Source organism: Pongo pygmaeus, chromosome 3 (assembly GCF_028885625.2).
Source record: "Pongo pygmaeus isolate AG05252 chromosome 3, NHGRI_mPonPyg2-v2.0_pri, whole genome shotgun sequence".
NCBI classification, from domain to species: Eukaryota; Metazoa; Chordata; class Mammalia; order Primates; family Hominidae; genus Pongo; species Pongo pygmaeus.
Genome location: NC_072376.2, coordinates 47,633,678 through 47,659,524, shown reverse-complemented (window position 1 = coordinate 47,659,524; position 25,847 = coordinate 47,633,678). Strand labels below are relative to the sequence as shown.

At 40.0% G+C, this 25,847-nt stretch overlaps 1 protein-coding gene across 5 annotated transcripts in view; it reads left to right on the top strand.

Annotated features, from left to right (window-relative positions):
* Window positions 1-23,677, top strand: part of TEC (tec protein tyrosine kinase) — a 129,667-nt gene extending 105,990 nt beyond the window's left edge. For all 5 annotated transcript variants that reach the window (XM_054485116.2, XM_054485117.2, XM_054485118.2 and 2 more), the window contains 10 exons: window positions 3,809-3,863; window positions 9,583-9,662; window positions 10,829-10,962; window positions 14,113-14,187; window positions 14,921-15,092; window positions 15,216-15,432; window positions 19,069-19,133; window positions 21,453-21,571; window positions 21,660-21,817; window positions 22,984-23,677. In XM_054485116.2, coding sequence (XP_054341091.1) covers window positions 3,809-3,863; window positions 9,583-9,662; window positions 10,829-10,962; window positions 14,113-14,187; window positions 14,921-15,092; window positions 15,216-15,432; window positions 19,069-19,133; window positions 21,453-21,571; window positions 21,660-21,817; window positions 22,984-23,067 — 1,159 coding nt within the window. In that variant the 3' untranslated portion in view covers window positions 23,068-23,677. The remainder of the gene's footprint in view (window positions 1-3,808; window positions 3,864-9,582; window positions 9,663-10,828; window positions 10,963-14,112; window positions 14,188-14,920; window positions 15,093-15,215; window positions 15,433-19,068; window positions 19,134-21,452; window positions 21,572-21,659; window positions 21,818-22,983) is intronic.
* Window positions 23,678-25,847: the final 2,170 nt, after the last annotated feature.

Below are 25,847 nucleotides of genomic sequence, written 5' to 3'. Positions count from 1 at the left end.
ATATGTTGGCCAGGCTGGTCTCAAACTCTTGACCTGAAGTGATCCACTGGCCTTGGCCTCCCAAAGTGCTGGGATTACAGACGTGAGCCACCTCCCCCGGCCAAAGGTTTTTCTTTCAATTGTTGGGCCCTCTTTCTCCTGTCTCCGGACTGCTGCGCTGGCAACATGGTTGTTCCCAGCATTGGAATTAGGCTTGGGTGTGTGTTCTACTTCAGGACGCATTGATTGGCATAACAGTAGCAAATTTTAACCTCTTAGAATCAGTTTTCTCGTCTTTAAAAGGTCAATAGGAACCATTTTAGTACTGCACAGGCTTTGAGACCAGACCTTTGGTTCAGTTTTTGACTTTACTGTTTCCTAGCTGTATGCCCTTGAGATATATTTTGCTTCTCTGTTTCTCAATTTTTTCATTTGCAAAACAGTGGTGATAATACCACTTAACCTCCTAAGAGTTGTGAGGATGAAATGAGGTGATAAATGTAATGTGCTTAGAGCAGCACCTGACTGCTGTGGCTTGCATCTGGAGACCTTGCCAAGTCTCATGTTGAAATTTGATCCCCAATTTTGGAGCAGGGGCCTGGGGGAAGATGTTTGGATTATGGAGGTAGAGCTCTCCCTCATGATGAATGGCTTGGTACCATTCTCAAGGAAGTAAGTTCTCACTCTTAGTTCCCACAAGAACTGGTTGTTGAAAAGAGCCTGGGCTTGGCACAGTGGCTCACGCCTGTAATTCCAATACTTTGGGTGCTGAGGTGGGCAGATTGCTTGAGGTCAGTAGACCAGCCTGGCCAACATGGTGAAACCCCATTTCTACTAAAAATACAAAATGTTAGCCAGGCGTGGTGGCAGGTGCCTGTAATCCCAGCTACTTGGGAGGCTGAGGCAGGAGAATTGCTTGAACCCAGGAGGTGCAGGTTGCCGAGATCGTGCCATTACACTCCAGCCTGGGCAACAAGTGTGAAACCCCGTCTCAAAAAAAAAAAAAAAAAAAAATTAGCTGAGCGTGGTGGCATGTACTTGTAGTCCCAGCTACTTGGGAGACTGAGGCAGGAGAACCACTTAAACCCAGGAGGTGGAGGTTGCAGTGAGCCGAGATCGCGCCACTGCACTCCAGCCTGGGCGACAGAGGAAGACTCTGTCTCAAAAAAACAAAGAGAAAAGAGCCAGGTGCCTCTGTCTTCTCTTGCTTTCTCTGTCTTGCCATGTAATGTCTGCACACCAGCTCCCTTCATCTTCGGACATGAGTGGAAGCAGCCTGAGGCGTTTTTCAGATGCTGATGCTGGCGCCATGCTTCTTGTACAGCCTGCAGAACCATGAGCCAAATACACCTCTTCTCTTTATAAATTAGCCAGCCTCAGGTATTCCTTTATAGAGGTGTGTGGTATCTGTGTCACATTTTACCTGTGTGTATAGTTCTTCCTGACAGGAGAATTCAGGGGAGCCTTTGTTGTCTTTTTTTTTTTTTCTTGCCTGGAGATAGATAATCACAGGAGAGGAGAAAGAAGCCACCAAGAACTGAACTGTTAGAAAATCCCGACCATGAGTTAATTCTTCTGTTTATTTGTGTACGACTCCTTCCTCCTTTCTGTCTTTCAACAGACACTTAAAGGTCCGAACTGATATATCCTAAAGAGGGGAACATCCTTTCCAGGGAACTTGCCAACACCATAAAAATGACCCCTCAGAACAGGATTTTCAAGAGCCTTCCCTTTGTGCAGTGGATTCCTTCTTTCCTCCTCCTTCTGAGGAGCTGGAATATAGTAGGTGAGGAAGGGACCTCCTCCTTTTTCTGAGTATCTTATGTTTAGTTTCCTCTTGAGAGCTACAATTTAGCTTCACTGATTTCTTATATCTGAACCCAAGATGAAACCACCTTTGCTTACTCTTATAATGAAGATGGACTGGATCTTCTGTTTTTAATAACTTTTTTCAATCTCTCAAATCCTGCTACTTTATAATTCATAATTAAAGCTCCAGGTGTGTTTCCTTAGTTAATTTTTGTGAATGTTTTTGGCACTTGACAAATGTTTCTTCTATCAGTGGAAAAGCGTTAGGGACAGAATTCTGTTCTCCTAATTTATTGTATTTCTCAATTGCATTCAGGAATGTACTGATCACAACTGCAATTTTGTTGAACTTGGTCTCATTTTATAAAGCGGGGTCCATGTAATGAGATGTTGACAATTCTGAGGCCTGGTTCAACACCTCAGATTCCAAATAAAATATCTAACAGTCTTTAGCTTGGATTGAGGCTGTAATTTGCATTTGGCTACTACATAAAAGAATCTGGACAGAAAAAGATCTTGTATTGTCTTTTTTGTTGTTTGTGTTTTTCCCTTCTTTCAGTCAGGGAAGGCCTGTGTTTCCCTGTTTTAGGGTTTTTGCTGGGCCAAAAGCAGGTGCTGGTTCTGTTATGGAAGGCTGACGCAGTACTGGGAAATTTAAATGTCCAGAGGAGCTGAGCTGATTTTATAACATTTGAATTCTCAGGGTATATGACTGTGGTGGAGAATTCCTTGCCAACAAGTAAGGATCTAACAAAATAAGTTTAAAACCAAAGACTGAAGAAAATTGTCTAAGTTTACGTTCTTATGGCCTATTTGCTTAAACCACCTGGAGGGATTGATTATGCTGGGGAAAGTAGAGAGAGGCGAGTATCTCTGAGGATGAGGTGGTTAATGACAGTATCAAGAAAAGGGCTTTCCAAAGGATAAGAAGAGGTACAGGGCCAGGCACAGTGGCTCATGCCTGTAATCCCAGAATTTTGGAAAGCCAAGGTGGGCAGATCCTTTGAGGCCAGGAGTTCGAGACCAGCCTGGCCAACACAGTGAAACCCTGTCTCTACTAAAAATACAAAAATTAGCCGGGTGTGGTGGTGCATGCCTATAATTCCAACTACTCAGGAGGCTGAGGCAGGAAAATCGCTTGAACCTGGGAGGTGGAGTTTGCAGTGAGTTGAGATTGCACTACTGCACTTTAGTCTAGGTAATGGAGCAAGACTCTGTCTCAAAAAAAGAAGAAGAGGTACAGATTGGCAGGGCCTTGGGATGTGGCACAGGGTGGTGGAAAGATCTGGTGGGAGGGAAGACCAGCTGCTCGGTCATAGTAGACATTTCTACAATAGAGTCTTGGGCAACCACAGGGCTTGGGGCTCTGCTGGAAACCAGCAAGTCTGAAGACCCAGGAGGCCTGTGCTTATGTTTTGCTGTTTCTTTTGTCACCTGGGACCTTTGTGAAATTCATTGAGGGAGCCTCCATTAAGACTTGAGATGAAATCTGCTGCCATATTGATAGGAGGAGGGCTTGGAATAAGATTTAGTTTGAGTTACAGATAATAATACAAAGTGACACTTCCTGCATGTTTTAGTCAGTGGAGTAAGATTCAGTCTTGCCATGATTCTAGTAGTGAAAAATTAAAAATTATTTTTATGTTGAACAGTGAAGAAGAGCTTAAATAAATTATGACACATGCATACTATCATATGTAGACTTATATTGATTTGCAAAAATATCCTATAATGTTATATGAAAAATTCAGGTTATAGTATAGCCTATGTAGTTTGATCTCACTTTAATAAAACATAAGAATATGGGCATACATACATGTTTTCGTAGAAATATGGGTAGAAAAAGTCTGGAAGTATATACATCAAAATTATTAGTTGTCTATTATTGAAATTATGAGTGATATCTTGTTCTTATTTGTTATATTTATTATTGATAAGCAGAATTACCTTATTAATTCTGAAAAGAATAAAATATATCCTAAAAACCTGAGGCCTGAAATGTATTGTTTTTTCTGTTCAGATGGTATTGCAGAAATATGAATAGAAGTAAGGCAGAGCAACTCCTCCGCAGTGAAGTAAGTGTTTGTACTTGTGGGTTTGGCTTAAGGGCAAATTAATTTTAATGAGTCCATAATAAGTAGTTCCACATATCTCTCTTTCTAAATATGTTCAGCAGTGAGCAAGTCTATGCAAAACTATTCCCAGAGGCCGAGGGAGCTGAGAGGCTGAAGAAAGAGGCTGACAAATTCAGTTTCTAGAAAGAAATATTTAATAGGGACTTACAAACAGAAGTAATCATGGGTGGCCTCAGGACAGTTATCCCCATACCTGCCCTCCAGACATTATTCTTTATATAGCAAACTTTTAGGGTGAAACATGTGCAGCTGGACGTATCTTAAGCCTTTCTTACCAACACATGTGACCACTGGTGAGGTTAGATAAGCATCTTTATGAAAGCATTGTTTAAACACCTTGCTGCAGAACACCTTGATAAGTGGGGATCGAGCACTGGTCATCATTGCGGTTTCACTTCAAGGTTACATCACTCTTGCCTTGTAACAGGCTGTTTTCCTACATGCTACACCTTGAAACTGGCCCTTACAATTTCATATGCCCAAAGCCTTGGTAAAATAACCAGTGTGGTTATTGTAGCAGTGGTGTCCCCAGTGTGTCCTGTTACAAAAGAAAACATATTCTTATTGAACTTATGCAAGTAACTATATTGCCACAAAATAAGAATACTCACAAATAACTTCTAAATTTTGAAGAAATCAGGTAGAGAGAATAGTTAGTGCTTCAGTTTGGCTCTCAAAAGTATACTTTACTCAATTGCTGTAAGCTTTAAATAGTTCAAAACACACAAAAACACATTTTCTTGACTTTTCTTCGGAGTAGCAGCCTTCCACACAGGATGTTGTCCATTCACCTTGGAAGCGCCATCCACAAACCTAGCAACTCTTGGTTGGTCAGTTGAGAGCTGTTTATTGGGCACTGTAGAATCCAGCAGCTACTCACACAGTTCCAGAGTCAGTCTTTGGGTTAGAGAAGCCCCCCTGCTCATGAGTGTCTCCTCCTTGCACCCACCAGATAGCGTGATCCTGTGTCAACCATTTCCATTTTATGATGGAACTCTTTTAGATACTGCTATCTCCGTTAGAGTGTTCCTCTGACATCACCTGAGACAGCATGGATATTTCAGGTGTCAAGATCATTTTATGTTCTTCAGTCATAGATGTAGCTATAGTTAGCATCCATAGCAAGGCATTAAATGCCCCTCTAGTAGAAGTTCTGTAGTCCAGAGTCCCAGTAGTTGTCACTGGGAGGTGCTAACTGGCCTTTGCCATAAGACCTAGTAAACACTCAACAAAGGACTATCAAGTAGAAAATTTGTCCCTACCAGCATTCCAACTTCCTCTACGCTATGAGCTTGGGCAGTCATACTGGCTCCCATTTATCATGTCCAATTAATATTGCTTGAAGGGCAGATTTACATGCCCTGTGTTTTACAGTAGAAGAAACATTCCCGAGTCCGATACAATGTTCATTCCCATAAAACATTTAGATAAAGGAGACACAGCTACTTTACATAAAGCCTGTTCAAACATTCCAACTTTCATAGTCTTATAAACCCTTATGATTTTATGTTTTAGTCCTAGGAACTTCTTTTCTCTACCTCCAGAACATTTTACCCTCTGTTGTGCAAAAGGCTTTAGGTTCTCAGCAGGAGGTTGAGCCAAGCGACCCTGGCCCTTTTGTCAGTCTTTATCTTGATTAGCCTGCTTCAGTTTTGCCCTGAAACAATTGTTGGTCAGCCGTATCATTATAATCTCTGTCTTTTAGCTTTTTAAGTTTCTACAGACTGGGGATATAGCAAACTAATTTTGGGCTCTTTAATGTTGGGGAACCAGCAGGGGCTTCTTTTGATCCACACAACCTTCAATAGTGTTGTATTAAGACCCTTGTTTTAACCCCATAAATTTCCATTTTATTCATTTGATTTTTTTAATAACCATCTAAAGATTTCTTCCCTGCTGGGACAAGTTCCATGACTCTTTCCTTTCTTTTTCTTCATTCTCTTTCTACCCATTTAGTTTTATCTATATCATTTTTTTCCTTCATTTTGAAACAACCTTTAAATAACCTCTAAACTAGAAAAAATTACTTTTTCTTAAGCAAAAACCATATCCTATCTTTTATGTAGCTTTCTTCACCAAAGACTCATCTTTCTTTCTTTCTTTATACACTGTGTATATAGAATTGTTTCTCTTACATCTAGTAGTTTTAATTACATACACTAACTACTATTATAATTCTTAGTGGTACTAATTTCCAGTAAAAAATCTAGGAAGTGATTAATTTTAATTAAGCTCACATACAAGTCAAGCAAGTGTCAAGAAGGTCACAGAAGCAGCAGTTTTATGACCTTAAGCAGAGACAACCTAAACCTGTCTGACCAGTAGATCTAGGCAAAATGTCTGAATTAAATTCTGAAGATGTTTCTATTTTATTTTACCAACAATTTAAAAACTAGTTTCATTTACGAAAGGTTTTCTTAGATCACATAGAAATGTCACACACACATAACACATATAGACATATAGGCATACAGGCACACAGGAGCAAACCTTACAGCTTTCATAAAGAATTGTCATTGCCAGCTTTCAGATAGTTTTCATTTTCCCTTTTGTTAGCACAGCATACCCTGTAGCAATTTATTTTTCATCCTGGAAGTAAAAATTCCTTTATCAAGTCCCGTGAAAACCTGAGCATAGATGGTTTACTTCATTCTTAATTCTTAGAGAAGCCCCTGGGGCTTTCCACTGACCACTACTAGGTTGTCCCTCCTGGTAAATTTCCTTCATTAGGCCAAACCTCTGTCACAGCCAGAATGATCCAGGCCATAAAGCTACAATTCCCTTGTGTATGCCTTGCATTATGAAGGCATTGCTGCAGGGCTGGGTAGGTAGTAATGTCACTCATTTTTTTTCTGCTTCATTCCTGGCTAGGGAAATACCATCACCCACTGTGTCCCGCAGTTAGACCATCCAAGCAGCCAGGGGTTCCCTAGGTATTTATTTATTTATTTTTAGCTCATTTATGCTGGAGGTTGCAAATTTTTTGTGTGTGAAAAATCAGACCTTGATGATGACTTTGAGCAGTAGGATATAAATAACTCCCACAAGCTTAGTTTTCCAGTAATGAGCACTAGGCATAAATGGGTTAAAGGCTAATCAAGTGAAGCAGTGGGAGTAGAGAAGGAAAAAAGAAATCTGTAACTGATTGTCATCGATTAGTAGTAAACACTACTGTGCTAGGACCAGCCAATAGTTGGTTAAAGGTCTTTGCAATCTCTGAGTTCTGCAGCAGTGTATTCCCTGGCCGGGAGAGTCTCCTGTAGTGGCTCATCCTCATTTTGCTGCAGTTGTTGCACTTTCACTTTCCTTAGCATGAGGGGCAAGCTTACTCTAATGCTTTCTTCCTGATTGATCATTTCCTACCTTGACTTTTAGTACGTAAGTATTTCTTTTTTTTTTTGGCTTGAAGTTATTTTAAAATAATTTACATTGATATTACATAATGTCTTTTATAAATAAAGCATTAATAGATGTTTAATTCCATTTAGAAATAAATGTGCTGAAATTGCTATACCTTTAAAAAGAAATAAAATGAAAGGGTAAAATGTATAGAGGGAACTACTCTGTAGGCTGAGTAAGGGGACCTGGGACTACCTGTGACTTTTCTAGTCTACTTTTTGCATCTGTAAGAAAAGGAGTTAGACTAGAAGATGATGTCTACAATTCTCTGCATTTCTGATTTAGTATTCTATTTAGTTATTGTTTCCAGCCTTTTAAACTCATGCTTTCTCATTTTACCTCCTGCTTATTATCATGTGTCAAGATTTTGTTGAGTGCTTGTTTTTGTAGTTGATGTTAAAAAAATAATAGTAGGTGACTTTGCTTGATTCTAACTACACATAAACATGCCCACAGGATTCTTCCATGCCTCTCTGGAGACCCTACAGTGAGAGGCAGATGTAGGGGAGTGAGTAGCTAAATGGCAGCCTGGCGACCAAATCCTGGCTCTGCTACTTACTAGCTGCGTGACCTGGTGCAAATTACCCAGCCAGTCTTTCTGTTCTCATTTCCTTACCTGTGAAGTAATGTGGGAATAACAATAGTACCTATGTAATAGGACTGTTTTGATGATTAAATACATTAGTATGCTAGAATATTAGAACAGAATAAATTTTCAATAAATAAGTGGGTTGCTGTTAGACTTTTTATTTATTTATTTATTTATTTATTTATTTATTTATTTATGATAGTATCTCTCTCTGTCTCCCAGGCTGGAGTGCAGTAGTGTGATCTCAGCTTACTGCAACCTCCCCTTCCGGGGTTCAAGTGATTCTCCTGCCTCAGCCTCCCGAGTAGCTGGGATTACAGGCGCGCACCACCACGCCCGGCTAATTTTTAGTAAAGATGGGGTATTTTTAGTAGAGGTGGGGCATGTTGGCCAGGCTAGTCTTGAACTCCCGACCTCAACCGATCTGCCTGCCTTGGCCTCCGAAGGTGCTGGGATTATAGGCATGAGCCACCGTGCCTGGCCTCTGTTATACTTTTTACTGACCAATTACAATTAGTATCCCTAATTGTTATCAGATATATTTGTGGAGCCTTATTTAATTCCATTGTTTTTCCTGTCAAGAAGAGTACAATTAATTTTATTTTTCAAGTAATAAAGGACACACTTTTCATTTTAAAGCAATTTAAATACTAGAGATTGATGGTAGTGTTACTGGACAGAGAGGTATTTGAGGTTCGTAGGGTCTATTTCTTGCTTTTCAGCTTGGAACCTGAGAAAGATTTGACCTTTAGTGCTTTAGCATTGTTTCCAACTATTGATTTTCTCTGTTTAAGTTATTTGTGCCTCCATCTCTCCTTTTGTAAAGGCTGATATTTGGCTGGGTGTGTTGGCTCACGCCTGTAATCCCAGCACTTTGGTAGATCAAGGCGGGTGGATCACTGGGGGTCAGAAGTTCGAAACCAAGCTGGCCAACATGGTGAAACCCCAGCTCTACTGAAAATACAAAAATTAGCTGAACATGGTGGTGCATGCCTGTAATTCCAGCTACTCGGGAGGCTGAGGCAGGAGAATTGCTTGAACCCAGGAAGTGGAGATTGCAGTGAGCCGAGATCGCGCCACTGCACTCCAGCCTGGGCAACAGTGTGAGACTCTGTCTCAGAAAAAAAAGACTGATATTTAACTTCAACTTCTAGAGAATTAAGAATTTTTAAATTCATTCTTATAAACAGCACTGAGACATTTATAGGAAAATTCAATGTGGATTGAAAATCGTACTGAGTCAGGAATCAAAGCTGATAACAAATACAAAAAAATGTATGAAATGAAACCCAATCATTAAGAAATACATTTTTCCATGACATATTTCCTACATGTCCAGGCCTTACAGGAATTGCAAAATCTTGTCTCTCAGTTCTGGAAGGGCACTGAGAGATTATCTGATTGAAATGTCTCACCATTCGTGAGGATTTGTGATTGTGGGGAATTGAGTGTGATTTCTTTAACTACTCTCCTAGCGCAGTAATTCGAAGTACAAAGTCATATGGGTGGGAGAAACCAAGGGGCCCTACTGGTAAGTTGTGCTTCTTCAAGGCATTTTTTCTGGGAAAGAATAATAATCATAAAATTATAATATTAGGTTCTTTAGTCTTCTCCATGGCAATGCTATTAGTAATTAGAGTAAAAAATTTTTTTTCTGAACTTGGATTTTAGGATAAAGAAGGTGGTTTTATGGTAAGGGATTCCAGTCAACCAGGCTTGTACACAGTCTCCCTTTATACCAAGTTTGGAGGGTGAGTAATCCTGCCATTTTTTTTTTTTTTATAATTTAGAGTTTTTGCATGAACTTCCTATGAGTTTATATGGATTCCTAATTTTCATAAAAATATGCAGCATTTCACCATTAAAAAGAAAACCTGAACTTGATTTCTAAAGTGTATATACTGTTTTTTGTATTTATATTTTCAGTAATTTTCCCTCTAGTTTTTCATATATATTTGTTGAGTATGGCTATAATAACTTTAGTAACATTCAACAAACATTTATAGTGAACTGTGCTGGTCACTAAGGATAAAAACATGAGCAAAGGAGGCAGAGACCCTGCCCACCAGTAAGTTAGTAGGTGCTGCAGCCCAGTAACCGACAGTGATGGTAGTAAGTGCCATGTGGGAGGGTAATGTGTGTGTGTGGCAGGTTTGGGGATGGGGGCTGGTACACAGCCCAGGCACATCTTGAGTTAGTCATGAACGCTCTCCCAAGTGACATCCAGGCTGAGACCTGATAGGCGAGCAGGAAAAACTTGGAGGGAGGAGACGGAGCGTTTCTGACCCAGGAAATTGCCTGGACCTAGAGGGGAGAGAGTATATGGTGAGTTCAAGGCACTGAAAAGTATGTTGTAGCTGTGTGGTAGAATGGGAGCACAGAGTGAAAGGAGGAGAGAGAAGCCTCGGAGTTGAAGCAGAGGCAAGTTCATGTCAATGTCAGTGAGTCTGAGCTTTACCCTAAGAGCAACAGGAGTCATCTTGAAAGTATTTTTAGCAAGAGAGGACTAGAGAAGATCTGTGCTCTAGAAAGGTACCTCAAGTTGAATATTTAAAAGTCTAATTTATTCACTATTGGCGATTTAAGTGTTCTAGGCATTTGTAAGTTTATGCAACAGCAGGAACAAAAAGCAGTAGCTGCTAATAGCTATTTTAAGACTTCCAACTGTTGTTAAATGGAATTCATAAATGTTCTCTTTCAAAATCTCATGCAAAGGGCCAAGTATGTTTTCAGTGAGTACTTTAAAAACTTTGACATGCTAATATGAAAGACGAAGCTAAGAAGAACAAGGGGAAAGTAAAATTTGTGCCAGGAATAGACGAGATCGAGACCCTGTGGTTGCCCTTGTAGAAAACATCTTAAGAATGAAGTTCTGTTATTTCAACTTGGTTCTGACACATTTTGATTTTTGTTCTAGAGAAGGTTCATCGGGTTTCAGGCATTATCATATAAAGGAAACAACAACATCTCCAAAGAAGTATTACCTAGCTGAAAAACATGCTTTTGGCTCCATTCCTGAGATTATTGAATATCATAAGCACAATGCAGCAGGTAAGTGAGCTGTGAAAACCTACTTCAAATATAAGGTAGTGATTAAAATGATCAGGTAGTGTGATTAATTCCTTGAGCAGTTTTATTTTATAGTTAGTTCATTGTAGAATGTGGTTGATTTAAAATTACTGCATATTAAAGGAATGATATATACAAGGAAAAATTAGAAATAATATCAAGTTTTATAAAAAGCTCTATCTTGACCTTAGGACATGAGTTATTCCAGTGGTATATAATAAATGTTCACATTACATTTATACACTGTTGGTGGGAGTGTAAATTAGTTCCGCCATTGTGGAAGACAGTGTGATGATTCCTCAAAGACCTAAAGACAGAAGCACCATTCAACCCAGCAATCCCATTACTGGGTATATACCCAAAGGAATATGAATCATCCTATTATAAAGACACATGCATATGGGTGTTCATTGCAGCACTATTCATAATAGCAAAGACATGGAATCAACCTAAATGTCCATCAGTGATAGACAGGATAAAGAAAATCTGGTACATATACACCATGGAATCTGTGAAACCATAAAAGAAGAATGAGATCATGTCCTTTGCAGGGACATGGATGGAGCTGGAGGCCATTATCCTTAGCTAAATAACACAGGAACAGAAAACCAAATACCACATGGTCTCTCTTGTAAGTGGAAGCTAAATAACAGGAATACATGGACACATAGAGGGGAACAACACACACACACTGGAGTCTTTTGGAGGGTAGAGGTTGGGAGGACGAAGAGGATCAGGAAAAACAACTAATGGGTACTAGGCTTAATACCTGGGTAATGAAATAATCTGTACAACAGACTCCCATGACACAAGTTTACCCATGTAACAAATTTGCACTTGTAACCCTGAACTTAAAAGTTAAAAAAGTTCACATTTATGTGGTATATATGTCCTTGATACTAAAGTCCAAGATATGTCCATTTCAGAATAGTCACAGAAGATGCCAGATAAGCCAGGATTCAGTCCTATGCTGTAGGTTTCCAGAGACTAGAGTAATCATGTCCCACAAGTTAACCATCTTGAATCTCGGGTACACTTACCACCAGAGTGGGAACAAACTGAATACCAAAAAATAACAGAAACCACATTCATGAAAATTAAAGTTCCACGGGATTGTATAGAAAGATTTCCAGCCTTTGACTTTAAAAATGTAACTGGGCAGGGATAGCCCAGTGCTTCACCCAACTTATGAAAAATTTTGAAATTTTATTGAAGGCACCCTTTGCAAAGCCTATTATTTTGTGACTGTTCACTTTTTTTTCAGATAATAGTAACAGTTATTTAGATAAAATTTACAACTATAAAGCTCACCCATTTAAAGTATACAATTCAGTGGTTTTTAGTATATTTACAGAGTTGTGCCAACTATCAGCATAATCTAATTTTTTTAAAGAACATTGTCATCATCCCAAGAAGAAATCTTGTATCAAATAATTGTCATCCCATCCCCCTTCACCAGCCCAGCCCCAGGCAACCATTAACCTACTTTCTGTCTCTCTTATAGATTTGCCTATTCTGGACATTTCATATAAATGGAATTATAGAATATGTGGTCTTCCGTGACTAGCTTCTCTGACTTAACTGTTTTTGACGTTGTCATGTTGTAGTATGTAGATGTATTCCATTCCCTTTTTTAAAAACATACATCACGAGTTTATTGAAATAATCAGATAATATAAACAAAATGAACAGGGCTTGACACATAGTAATTGCACAATAACTTCTACCTGTTACTGAGTTACAACCCAGAGCCAAACACAATATTTGTGGAATGCTTAGGTTCTCAGGCCAGCATACAAGTCTACATTTAACTCTTAAATAAAATAACAGTTTCAAATTGAGTATAATAATGCTAAATGGTGAGACAGGATCAACCCCTCTACCTCCAAGTATAGGGGGATTATCTTACCATCCACCTGTTGTATTAGAAAGTCATGCTTCATCTACTTATGGAAGCCAAGACACAGCCTAGATATGTACAAACTATAGATATAATGATGTTAAGGAAAAAAATTGCTGACAATATCACTAGGGATTCTAGACAATGTAAATTACCATTAATGTTTATTGCCGTGATGGACTTCCTGAACACATTGTTAGAAATTGGTTTGTGGCCAGGTATACAAATAATTCATTGTATGGATTTTGTTTATTATTCATCAGTTGATGGACATTTGGGTTGTTTCCAGATTTGTTCTCTTATGAATAATGCTTCTGTAAACAGTTGTGTACCAGTTTTTGCGTGGAAATATGTTTTCATTTCTTTTGGGTATTTACCTAGTTATGGGTATGCTGCGTCGTATGGTAACTCTGTGTTTAACATTTCAGGAACTGATTTCATATCAATTTATATCTCATTCTGTTGTTTTCTTTTTTGGTGTTTTTGCTCCCTAATTTTTTCTTCCGTGTTCCTGTATAAGTTTTATTCTTCACCGTCATCTCAGTTCATTCAACAAACATATATCAAGTGCCTACTGCATGCCAGAAACAGAGCCAGGCTTTGGGGAGACTGTGGTGGACTAGGTGTAGTCACTGATCCTGATATTCCCAGACCCTACCACTTGCGGGGAGCCAGAGAAGTACATAACGATTTTGAATTGCTTTGAGATATCTTGTAGTAGAGGAAATACAGAGTGCTATGGGTGTTTATGGAAGAGACACCTGCTGTTTCTTATTTAGTGCTGTATGCGACTTGGGTTAAAAGATCCACACTGATTTCCAGTAGTTGGTATTCCCAGTTGTTGCTATCCTAGAGCCCGATTTTTATGCTAAGATTGCTAATACTGAGTCATGTCAGGTGAATAACTTTCATTTTTAGCAGACTAATATAATTCCCTTTCATAGTTCAGCTCTCATATTGGAAAAGAACACGAAATAACTGTTAGAAACCTTTTAACATCCTTTAAAATATTTGAAAAAAGAGAAAGCTAGCATGGTGCCTGTTAAACACTGTAGTATTTAAAAGAAAATGTTTGTTGAATGAATAAAAGCATATAGCACAGTGCTGTATGTACACACAGAGGATGCAGTAAATGAATAAATGATGAATTTTCTAAGTGAGTTTCCTGTAGCATGTGACCAAGCAGAATGATTGTGAATGAGTCTGACTGCAACGCTTTCTTTGATTATTAGGACTTGTCACCCGGCTTCGGTACCCAGTTAGTGTGAAAGGGAAGAATGCACCCACCACTGCAGGATTCAGCTATGGTAACTCTTATTTTGTGGTTGCATGGCTAATTTTCCTTGAAAACAATCCATTGTCATAAGATAAATTTGGATGTGTACTATTTCATGTACTGGAACTGTTTTTATAAGTTTATAGTATAGGTTTTTAGATAATTATACTTAAAACCATAGCAGCCTAGGTATTCTATTTTCATCATTATTCATAATTCCATAGAAAACTTTCTGTCAGTGAAAAATAAGCATTATCATGTTAACATCTAAAATAAATCAGAGCCCTTCCTGGTTCTCACTAGCTTTATTGGTTACAAGAACGTGAGTAAGGATGGAGGTAAGAAAGAAAGCTTCCAACTTAATTGTCTTTGTTGCTTCTGGCAAAAGCCTTTAAAACAGCAGATTAGATTATTTCCAACTTGATGGAATTGAAAAAGAAAAAAAAAAACTGAGAAGGAAGAGTGGTAAAGAAGGAAGTGTTTGTTTGACAAAAGTACCTTTAACTTTCAGGCTATATTATTATTAGCTTGTTATGCAGAATTGTCTTGCCTTCTTCATTTCATGTTGGTTAGAAGGGATTCATCCTCCCCACCTTTGGCAGTTCTGATGCAGATTTCAAGTCTGTTCTGTGTTTTACCAGGAATTATTACAGTGTTATCCAGTAATTTTGAGGTTGATCTTGGTTATAGGTTCTTTTTCCCCTCTCTGATTCATGCTACGTTTTCCTTTTTAAATATGAACACTTTCCCTTTCTGTCCTGCAGAGAAATGGGAGATTAACCCTTCAGAGCTGACCTTTATGAGGGAATTGGGAAGTGGACTGTTTGGAGTGGTGAGGCTTGGCAAATGGCGAGCCCAGTACAAAGTCGCAATCAAAGCTATTCGGGAAGGTGCAATGTGCGAGGAGGACTTTATAGAAGAAGCTAAAGTGATGATGTAAGTTGCTATCATCTTTCTGGCTCACCTTTTTGTATTAAAAAGTGGCCTCTCTTTTTGTATTAAAAAGAAACTTGGTAGTTTCTTTTCCTGTAGTAACTATATATATGTCTTCCTTCCCAGGAAACTGACACACCCGAAGTTAGTGCAGCTTTATGGTGTATGCACCCAGCAGAAACCAATATACATTGTTACCGAGTTCATGGAAAGGGGCTGCCTTCTGAATTTCCTCCGACAGAGACAAGGTCATTTCAGTAGAGACGTGCTGCTGAGCATGTGTCAGGATGTGTGTGAAGGGATGGAGTATCTGGAGAGAAACAGCTTCATCCACAGAGATCTGGTAACCCTAGCCACCCATATTCCCACTCATTGGCTGAATTCCTTTGTAACACTGGCTCAGCAAATGTGCAATGATGTATTGATAGCCAATTTTTGTTCTAACAGTCTTTCACCATTATTTTTAAAGTTGGTAAATTTAACTTGCCCTGTAATTTTAAAGGAAAGATCTTTATTCAATCTAATGATTTACCTAGTTAATATCTCCAAGCAAGTTTCCATGTTTTAATTTTTTGATCTCCATAAGAATCCCATGAGATAACTACTCACAGTGGATTCTCTTACCATCACTCTTGTACAGATGAGAAAATTAGCTTCAGGGAAGTCAAAAGGCTCGCCTACTGTGATAAATAGGGAAATTGGGGTTGGCCTTGACTTTCTAACTAGATCCCAAGTTCTTTTCCACCTCACACACTATAAACAGAAACTATAAGAGAAATCCTTTGGATTTTTAAAAGATCTCTCAAATCACTGGGAAAACATGGAGGTTCATGTTAACTTCTCAAAATGCCAGAAAAAGAAATCTGTTACCAGTTCTAAATTATGATGGAGACAATTTTTCCCTTCTCACCTGTTCTCACTCTCTCCTCCGTTCTTCTTTTCCTTCTGTTTTTCTTCTCTACCTGTTCTTTACAAATGCTTTCAGCATATCAGTAGCACTCTGTCCGCTGAAAATAATCAGCTGAAAATGTCTGTTTTCAGAATATCAGTAGCACTGTCTGTCCCCTGGAAATAATTGTTTCACCAAGAAGAGTGTAATTTTCATTTGGGACTTTCTCCCATATTTTAGTTTTAGCTTTCTAGTGATAAAGCATGGACACATTTCTTTTAGAAAGCAGAAAAACTTAAAAAAATTTTTTTTTTCCTTTGAGACAGGTCTCAGTTTGTCTTCCAGGCTGGAGTGCAGTGGCGCAATCTTGGCTCACTGCAGCCTCAACCTCCTGGGTTCAAGCGATCCTCCTGCCTCAGCCCCCAAGTAGCTGAGACTATAGGCATGTGCCACCATGCTTGACTAATTTTTGTAGAGATGGGGTTTCGCCGTGTTGCTCAGACTGGTCTCAAACTCTTTAGCTTAAGCAATCTGCCTACCTCAGCCTCCCAAGTACTAGGATTACAGGTGTGAGCCACTGCACCTGGCCTTAGCAAAACATTTTTTAAAGTTAACAGTCACCTTAGACAGACATTGTTCTGATAAGTATTTTACAAGTAAACTTGTTTAATCATAATTCTGGGAAGTAGATTTTCTTATTATTCCCTTTTTACAGATGAGGAAACTGAGGTGCAAATAGGATAAAATAACTTCCAAAGGGGAAGTAAATTGTAGAGCCAGGATTTGAACCCAGGGAGTTTGGCTCTAAAGTCCCTACTTAACTACTATGCTATGCTCTCTAGAATTAAAACATATTAGAGAATTGAAGATTTGGAGATGGAACACTTGATTTCCTAGGTGTGTTTTGGGATACTTACCTTATCTTAAATTCAGTTTCTGTGTCTGTAAATTGTGGGTTATAATGTTGTTTGGCTTCCAAGACTGTTTCAAAGGTCACATTATTTGACTGGGGCAAAGGGCTTTGTAAAATAGACATGCTGTAGATAACATCAGTTATTGTTATCATTATGTCAGGGATGATGAAGAACATCTCTGTCAGCTGAAACTTGTGAACTAAGAACTAAGAACAAAATAGATGTCCTTATAAAACTGATAAAAACCGAGTATCTGTGTGGGTGTGGCAGATTACACCTGTCCACACAGATGATGTTTTGGCAAAAAGGATTCTTATATTTCTGTGCCTATGATATTGGTATTACTATGGTAGGTTTGTGTCACCCCTTATGGGAAACTTTGGATGCTCTTGTCTCCTTGGTAAAGAATCCTGTTGACCGTCCAGTGCAGGCATTGTGGAGTTGTGAAGTGTTTTCGTAGGAAGATGCAGGCAGTGCAGGGAATGGACATTAAGTCTCACTTTATAAGACCCTTAAAATGCACTCAGCAAGAAGGAACCTCATATAAGTGGAACTGCCACATAGAGAAAATAGAATTATGAACAGTCAGGAAGCAAAACATATTTTGGTCTATGGGTTATGGTATTAAAAACATCATTGGCCAGGTGTGGTGGCTCATGCCTGTAATCCCAGCACTTTTGGAGGCCGAGGCGGGCGGATCACGAGGTCAAGAGATCGAGACCATCCTGGCAAACATGGTGAAACCCTGTCTCTACTAAAAATACGAAAAAAATTAGCCAGGCGTGGTGGCAGACGCCTGTAGTCCCAGCTACTCGGGAGGCTGAGGCAGAAGAATCACTTGAACCCAGGAGGTACAGGCTGCAGTGAGCCAAGATCGCACCACTGGACTGCAGCCTGGTGACAGAGCGAGACTCAGTCTCAAAAATAAAAAATAAAAAAATTTTTAAAAAAATTCATGTCTTCCTTCTGAGAAATACCACGTCTTTCTATCAAACTATTTTCTTGAACCTTGTAACCTTGAAGAACATGGAAGAAAATATAAATTAAATAATCCACAATTGTATTTGACCAATTTTGTACATCATGTTGTAATATACTGGGAACATAAATGGAAAAGCAAACTGTATTTACACATAGCTGTTATTTTTGAGACGGAGTCTTGCTCTGTCGCCCAGGCTGGAGTGCAGTGGCGCGATCTCTGCTCACTGCAACCTCCACCTCCCGGGTTCCAGCAATTCTTCTGCCTCCAGTCCTAGGTAGCTGGGACTACAGTTGTGTGCCACCACACTTGGCTAATTTTTTTTGTATTTTTAGTAGAGACGGGGTTTTGTCATGTTGGCCAGGCTGGTCTCGAACTCCTGACCTCAAGTTATCCACCCTCCTCGGCCTCCCAAAATGTTGGGATTGCAGGCGTGAGCTACTGCACCCAGCCTGTTCTTTGACTGGGAGGAGATGACCAATCACTGAGCAGAAATATTGGATAAGAGGTTGGTCGCCCATCATTTTGATGGTTGTGTGTTATTAAGCTCACCTAGTGAGAACTGGATTGAGGACTTCAAGAGATGTTCTCATTGTCAGTAAGAAAATTGGATAGTTTAATAAGAACAGGTCTGGGAGGGAGAAAGGTGAGTTGACCCTTCTATTAGCCCTTGTTTAAGAATGACAGTTGGCCGGTGTGGTTGCCCCTAACACTGGGGGAGGCCGAGGCGGATGGATGAGGTCAGATCAAGAGCAGCCTGGCCAACAAATACAATAATTAGCTGGCTGTGGTGGTGGGTGCCTGTAATCCCAGCTACTCTGGAGGCTGGGGCAGAAGAATCACTTGAAACTGGAAGGTGGAGGTTGCAGTGAGCCAAGATTGTGCCACTGCACTCCAGCCTGGGTGACAGAGGCAGACTCTGTCTCAAAAAAAAAAAAAAAAAAAAAAAGACAATTGGTGAAGATTATGTAATAATGCCTTATTGCAAATACAACTTTCTGACCTGCCTTTCTATTCATTTTTTCGAATACACAATGGAAATACTTCCATAGGGGTAAAAACAACTTATTGAAGGATGTTTCCACTCTCTGCAAATGTTGACTAGGTTAACTAAATTTAATATAAATAGAACTTACATTTTCCTACTTAAATGGTAGAATTTTTAAACTAATATACCATCATAATGTTGTTTTCCAGGCTGCCAGAAATTGTCTAGTAAGTGAGGCGGGAGTTGTAAAAGTATCTGATTTTGGAATGGCCAGGTATGTCCAAGTATACGTGGTTTTAGGTGATGTTTGCATTTTTTTGGTGGAATTAACAAGGGTGGGAATAATTTGCACTGATGAAGCAGAAAGGAAATCTTGTTAACTGGTTCTCAGATTAAATTAAGTATATATTGTGATGGTAGTAATTCTCTCCACTAGGTGGTAGTATAGCCTGTTAAATACACTATATTTCCTGGTGGGGATTAGATTTCTAGTATCTTTTGTTTTCACAAAAACATATTTGGTGGTGAGGTTCTTAGTATGTCCATGTCTGCAGTGTTTTTCTTCTCTTAATTTTTATAATTTAATAGTATTATAAAATACCTTTTAAAGGTATTTAGTTTGTTTTTTCTCTCTTCTCCCTCCGTCTGTCCATTCATTCATCCATACATCCACCCATAAAAAATCAGGTGCCTGCTCTGTGCCAGGCATAATGATAAGCTGAACCATATAGAGAATAAGACCTACAAGTCCTTGCCCGCATGCAGCTTACATTGAGGAAGAGGGTGAATCAGAAGACCTGATAAAGTTACATGATCGCGCACGGTCGATACTGGTAAACTGTGGCTGTCAGTCTGACCCACACCTCAATTGGGTTTCACATTTTTAAATGGATGAAAAAAATGAAAAGAATATTATGACATGTAAAAAAATATCTGAAATTCCAATGTCACTGTCCACAAAAATAGTGTGATTGAGACACAGCCTCGCTCATTCATTTAGGTGTTACCTGTGACTGCTTTCCCACTACAGATGCAGAGTCGAGTAGTTGTCACGGGGACTGTATGGCCTGCCAGATCTGAAATATGTGTTATCTGGCCCTTTACAGAAAAGTTGACTGATCCCTGTAATAGAGATAATTTGGGGTGGTGCTGAATGATGATGCAGGGCAAGAGTGAGGGTGGCTACTTGATCTGATGTTCAGGACGACCTCTTTGTGATAGGGAGATTTGACTGGAGACGAAAAGGTAGGAAGTAGCCAGTGTAGGTGAAAATAAAAGGAGACAATATTTCAGGTGAAAAAGCTTGAAGTCTGGGACACGTCTGGCCTGCTCAAGGAACGGAAGAAGCGCCAGGGTAGCTGGCCAACGGGCAGTGCCAGGAATGCTCATAAATGCAGGCAAAGACCAGGCCATGTAGGGCCAAGTTTAACTCCTAAGGAAACTCAGGCCCAGGGAGATTAGAAAACTGTTACTGTCAGAAGTGGGACCAGAACTTCCAACTCTTAGGATATTAATTACCCAATGCTCTTTATTTGCTTTTATATACAGATACTATATATTTGACAGGCTGTCCGCCACTTTCATATGTTCAATCTTCATATGTGAGGCTTTCAGAAAATCTGCACTTTTGTATCAACCACTCAAAAACCTCTTTATACTCTAAATTCAGACTCCACTGGCTGACAGTTTGATCCGGCCCACAGTGGCATTGTCTGCCAGCCAGCAGCTGGCTTTGTGCCGAGTCACCATCTTTGTCTACATAGCAAAGGATGTTTGTGCAATTCTTCGAAAATGTTCTCATGGAACCTTTTAGAAATTAATGGTATATTCACACACAATACAGAGATACATTCCTTTTGTAAATATGTGCTGCCCACCTTACAGAAAGGGCTGAAGTCTTTTCATCTACCAACCCTAATCAAGGATTCTCCCCTAAAGTTAGCCACTGTTACCAGTTTTTGTATGTTCTTCCAGAAGGACATTGTATGTTCACATAGAAAAATTATATAGTATTGTTTTGAGTGTATGTATGTATGTGGGGATGTTATGTATAAATGCATACTCCACCATTTACATGTGGCATTTTGTGTTGTGTTTTTGTTTTTGTTTTTTTGCATTTGCTATTTTCCTATGCTGTAGTTTTAAATTGTGCTCTGTGGAATTGGAGGGCTGAAAGCATGTGTGTTTCTAGATGCTTTATACCACTTCCTCTGGAGCAGCTCTGCTTTAGATTTTTTACATATGGGGCCTTTGGGTAAAATTTTATTTAAAGAACAAAATTGCTTACAAAGAAAAGCTTGCAAACTATTTTATGATACCTTGTCTCTATTGCCTTATAAAAAGAAAGAAAAACAGGAAAATGAAAGTGCAGATGGTAATGTGGTGATGCATCCATCTCATGCACTTAAATTAAGCTGAGAGGAAGTTGGAAATCACCAGGTGTGGCCACTGAGGTGAACATTTAGCTTCAACCGGATGCTTGTTGGACTTCAGTCAACTGTGTTTTTGATTGCAAGGGGAAAAAAATGAAAGAGCAAGTAGAAAATGCAGATTGTTCTTCAGAGGTGTAATCCCATGGTGTGTCTTACTCTAGGTATGTTCTGGATGATCAGTACACAAGTTCTTCTGGTGCTAAGTTTCCCGTGAAGTGGTGTCCACCAGAAGTGTTTAATTACAGCCGCTTCAGCAGCAAATCAGATGTCTGGTCATTTGGTAAGATCCATGGTCCATGTTTCCTCACGTCCGTCCGCCCTGAGGAGAAAGTGGATACATCCATTTGGTAATCCTTATCCTTTTCCAGGTGTTTTAATGTGGGAAGTATTCACGGAAGGCAGAATGCCTTTTGAAAAATACACCAATTATGAAGTGGTAACCATGGTCACTCGAGGCCACCGACTCTACCAGCCGAAGTTGGCGTCCAACTATGTATATGAGGTGATGCTGAGATGTTGGCAGGAGGTATAGATTTTTTGTGTGCTTTCTTTTTGAATCTCTTAGGGATTGGGCTTGGTAGACGGATAACATGCAGTCTTTATAGCCCAGTGAGGTGGTGCATGCTTTATAGTGATTTCAAGCTCTAGATAGGAAGCCAACCCTCTCAACTCAAGTTCTGAATAACAGGAAGAAGAATGTAAAGATGTGGAAAATGCTAATAACTACCTCGATACATTCAGGCTGCTCCCTCACTTCCAAGTGGGACTCCTTCCATGGTTGCCTGAGCTAGGGACTTGGGGAATAAGCCTGGAGAAGTAGTTCTTTTTTCACTGGTTCACTTGTAGAGATGAAGTATTATTTTTTTACCAGAGTTGGTTTCTTTCTCTAAGCCTCAATTTTCCAAGGTCTTTGGAAGTATTGAAATGTTACCTCCTAAAAGAGATTAGATACCAAATGACTTCTGAAAGACGGTAACATTAGCTCACATGTATTATGTACCAGGCACTATACTTAGTGTTTTGGATTTAGTTCTCAAAACAACACTTTGAGGTGGAGATACTTTGACTGTAGCTGCTCTGTAGATGAGAAGATTAAGGGTCATGAGGTTGCTGCTTGCCTGGGGTCACTTAGCTACGGAACAGTATAGGCCTGTCTGATTCCAAAGCCCAGGGTCTCAACCACTTGCTGTACTGCCTCCCAAGAGCATTGGTTGGGATGGGCAGAGACATTCTGGGCAGGAAGTGGTGCTAGAGGGAGAGAGAACAGCTTGAGCAAAGGTAAGGAGGTGGTTATAAACACAGTGTGCACGACAGTGGAGACAGTAGCCCTATTTAACAGACAGCCTATGTGAGGGATTTTGTGGAGAATAAGATTGGGTGACAAGGGGGTGGGGAAGTGGCAGATTATAGAGGTTCCTATAAATTTGCAGGACTTGACTTCACAGGCAGTAAAAAGATCTATCAGGGTCTTGAAGAGAGACATGAAAGCAGTGTCTTAGAAACGTTAGCCTAGCAGCAGTACATGCAGGGTAAATTAGGATAGAGACAAGACCCCTTTGGAGATGCCTGTATGTCCCAGTCCCAAAGCAGTGAAGTCTCTCTGTAATATGCTGTGTTTAGGAGTTGGAGCAGTGACAGGTTTTTTGGAATGGATTCTGGAACCCACAGCTTCTCTTTGACTTTTAATTGTAGAAACCAGAGGGAAGGCCTTCTTTTGAAGATCTGCTGCGCACAATAGATGAACTAGTTGAATGTGAAGAAACTTTTGGAAGATAAGTGATGTGACCAGTGGCTCCCAGATTCCCAAGCACAAGAAAGGATGGGCATTTTGTGGCTTTTAATTTATTGAGCACTTGGACATGTAGATCGTTTTACTTATACAGTGGAAACACATAAATAATTTGCTTCTAGACCAGGCTCTGTCTAGACTTGCTTCTAGACAGAATCTCCCAGAGTGTGGAAATGTTGCCTTAGAAATGGTGATTAAAATCACTCATTTCTATTCATTCCTCGGGCACTTGAGTGACAGTTGTTTACCAGGCACTGTGTGTAGCCCCAGGGTTTGGCCGTTTAGGGGTGCACACATGGGACCATATTAGCTGATGCTAGTTGAAGGCCAGGGTATTTGGGAAGGGGAAGGGTATTAGAGTCATGACCAAGCAACCCTTGTTTTTCCCTTTGACTTCTACAGAAATCTGGGCCTGAGATATTGTCTACAATTGGGTTCTAGATAAATCAGGAACCCACCTTGGATACATAAATACCTATCTTTTGTTTTGAAAACATCTCAGTTTTCAAGATTGCTCTTAGTATTACATGAACAATATTTGTATGCTGTATATATTGTAAATATATATAATATATAAAGTTATATATTTATAAGAAACACGAGTTGTCTTAATTGAAACTTTTAATCATGTAGTATATGAGTTCACCTTCTTAGGACTAGAGACTGTGCCTTATAGCTATAAATTCATTTCCCCCTGAACATCAAATATGCCTGAAGAGAAGAAAGTCTAGATTCTTCTATGAGTAACGCCCCCTCCTCACTCAGGTAAATGTGTCTGGGGATGCCTGTCCAGCTTAACCACGTGCATTTGGCCTATGTAATCCTGCCCATGGTGGCCGCAGCTAATCAGAATCAGATGGAAAATTAAACCAGGTAATCTACTTCTAAGCCTTAAGAATATTCCCTGGGACACAGACACTATAATTGGAAGTGCTGAGCTCTGGGGCAGAAGGATCAGGTGACCTTCGCAACAAAGTTTGCCCCCACCTCACACAGGACCCGGAAGCAGCCCGAGTTGTGGCAGAGGATCCAGGAAGCTACCGAGAGAAGCAGCGAGCATGGTGTTCTGTGCCTCCCGGACGTTTTTCAGGAGGCCTGTTTGGACTTGGGTTCCTGGATGGTGGGATTGTTGTACAGCCTCTCAGGAGACCCTGCTGTCAAGACTCTGTGTGTGGATTTCTCACCCCTAGAAGCTCTACTAAGACATCAATGGAGTTAGGGCCTTCCTTTTTTCCTTGTGAGCGCCAAGGAAAAGAAACTATCTCGGTCACATGAGCGCCAGCGAAAAGAAACAGTATCAGTCATCCAGAGACCGTTTATTGCCCAACACGTTATTCTTGCTATTGGTGGGGTAACTAGCCGAGGAAGACACAGCGCCTTCCCTTCAGGAGTTCCGTCTCCTCTGGAGGCCATGATGATCTGCTCTGGAGCATTGGGTGAACACACAGGCTGGCTGCTCAGGGCAGCGCCTTCACTCTAACCCTGGAGAACCATTTCATTTCATCCTGGTCAGTCTAGAGTCTGTGCACCAGGCAGTCCATCCACTGAAGGCTGTGTTTTTTCTTTTCCTGTGCCCCTCATGATGGAAGAAAGTAAACTGCTTATCCCGAGCCTTATCACAATCTGCCACATTCCTTCTTGTCTACCTGTTTAACTGTACCCTCATCACAAAAACAGGCACAACTTTTTTTTTTACATTCCAGGGTACATGTGCAGGATGTGCAGGTTTGTTACATAGGTAAACGTGTGCCATGGTGGTTTGCTGCACCTATCAACTCATCACCTAGGTATGCATTAGCTATTTTTCCTGATATTAGCCTGATACATATATTTCCTGATATTAGCCTGGCATGCATTAGCTATTTTTCCTGATGCTGTCCCCTCATCTGCCCTCCCCAACAGGCCCCAGTGTGTGGTTCCCCTCCTTGTGTCCATGTGTTTCATGGTTCAGTTCCCACTTATAAGTGAGAACATGTGGTGGTTGGTTTTCTGTTCCTGCATTACTTTGCTGAGGATAACGGCTTCCAGTTCCATCCATGTCCCTTGCAAAGGACATGATTTCATTCTGTATAGCTGCATAGTATTCCACGGTGTATATGTACCACATTTTCTTTATCCAGCCTATCATTGATGGGCATTTTGGTTGCTAACCATGCACAACTTTTAACTGACTTGAAGCTCATTCAAGGAGTCGGTCCTGGCACACTCTACCTTACTATCACTGTCAGCCTTTTCTCCTTCCTTCGTGACCTTCCCTCCTCCCATCCCATACTTCCCTTTTCACCTTGAGGAGCTATGGGAAGTACTAGGTGGTATGAAAGAGAGTGAGGAGAAGATAGAGTCCCTGCCCTAATGGTCAATGTATACTTTTTATGGGAAAACAAGATAGAGAGCACCTGGCAACATTTGTCAACATTTCCTTCAAAAATCTTTAAATATTTTTCACTAAGACTTAAAAAAAGGTTTTATACGAAAGCATAACTAAGGCAAAAGGTGAAGTAAAAATAACAGTCATCACCCAGAATGCTAAGGAGGCCTTAATCTAAACGAGGAAATTGGAAGGGCGATTAGAATATGCTGTGTCTTCATTAAAGTTGCTCTGTTAATTAGTTAACACATGGTTATGCTTTCCAGTGGGATGAAGTGAAACTCCCAAGTGTGCTTTGTATTGTTGGTGTTGTTATATTTCTCAGCCATCCCCCAATCACATTTTAGGGTTATTACTAGATTGACTTCCCCCAAATAAAGTGTCTGCTGAGTGGGAGGA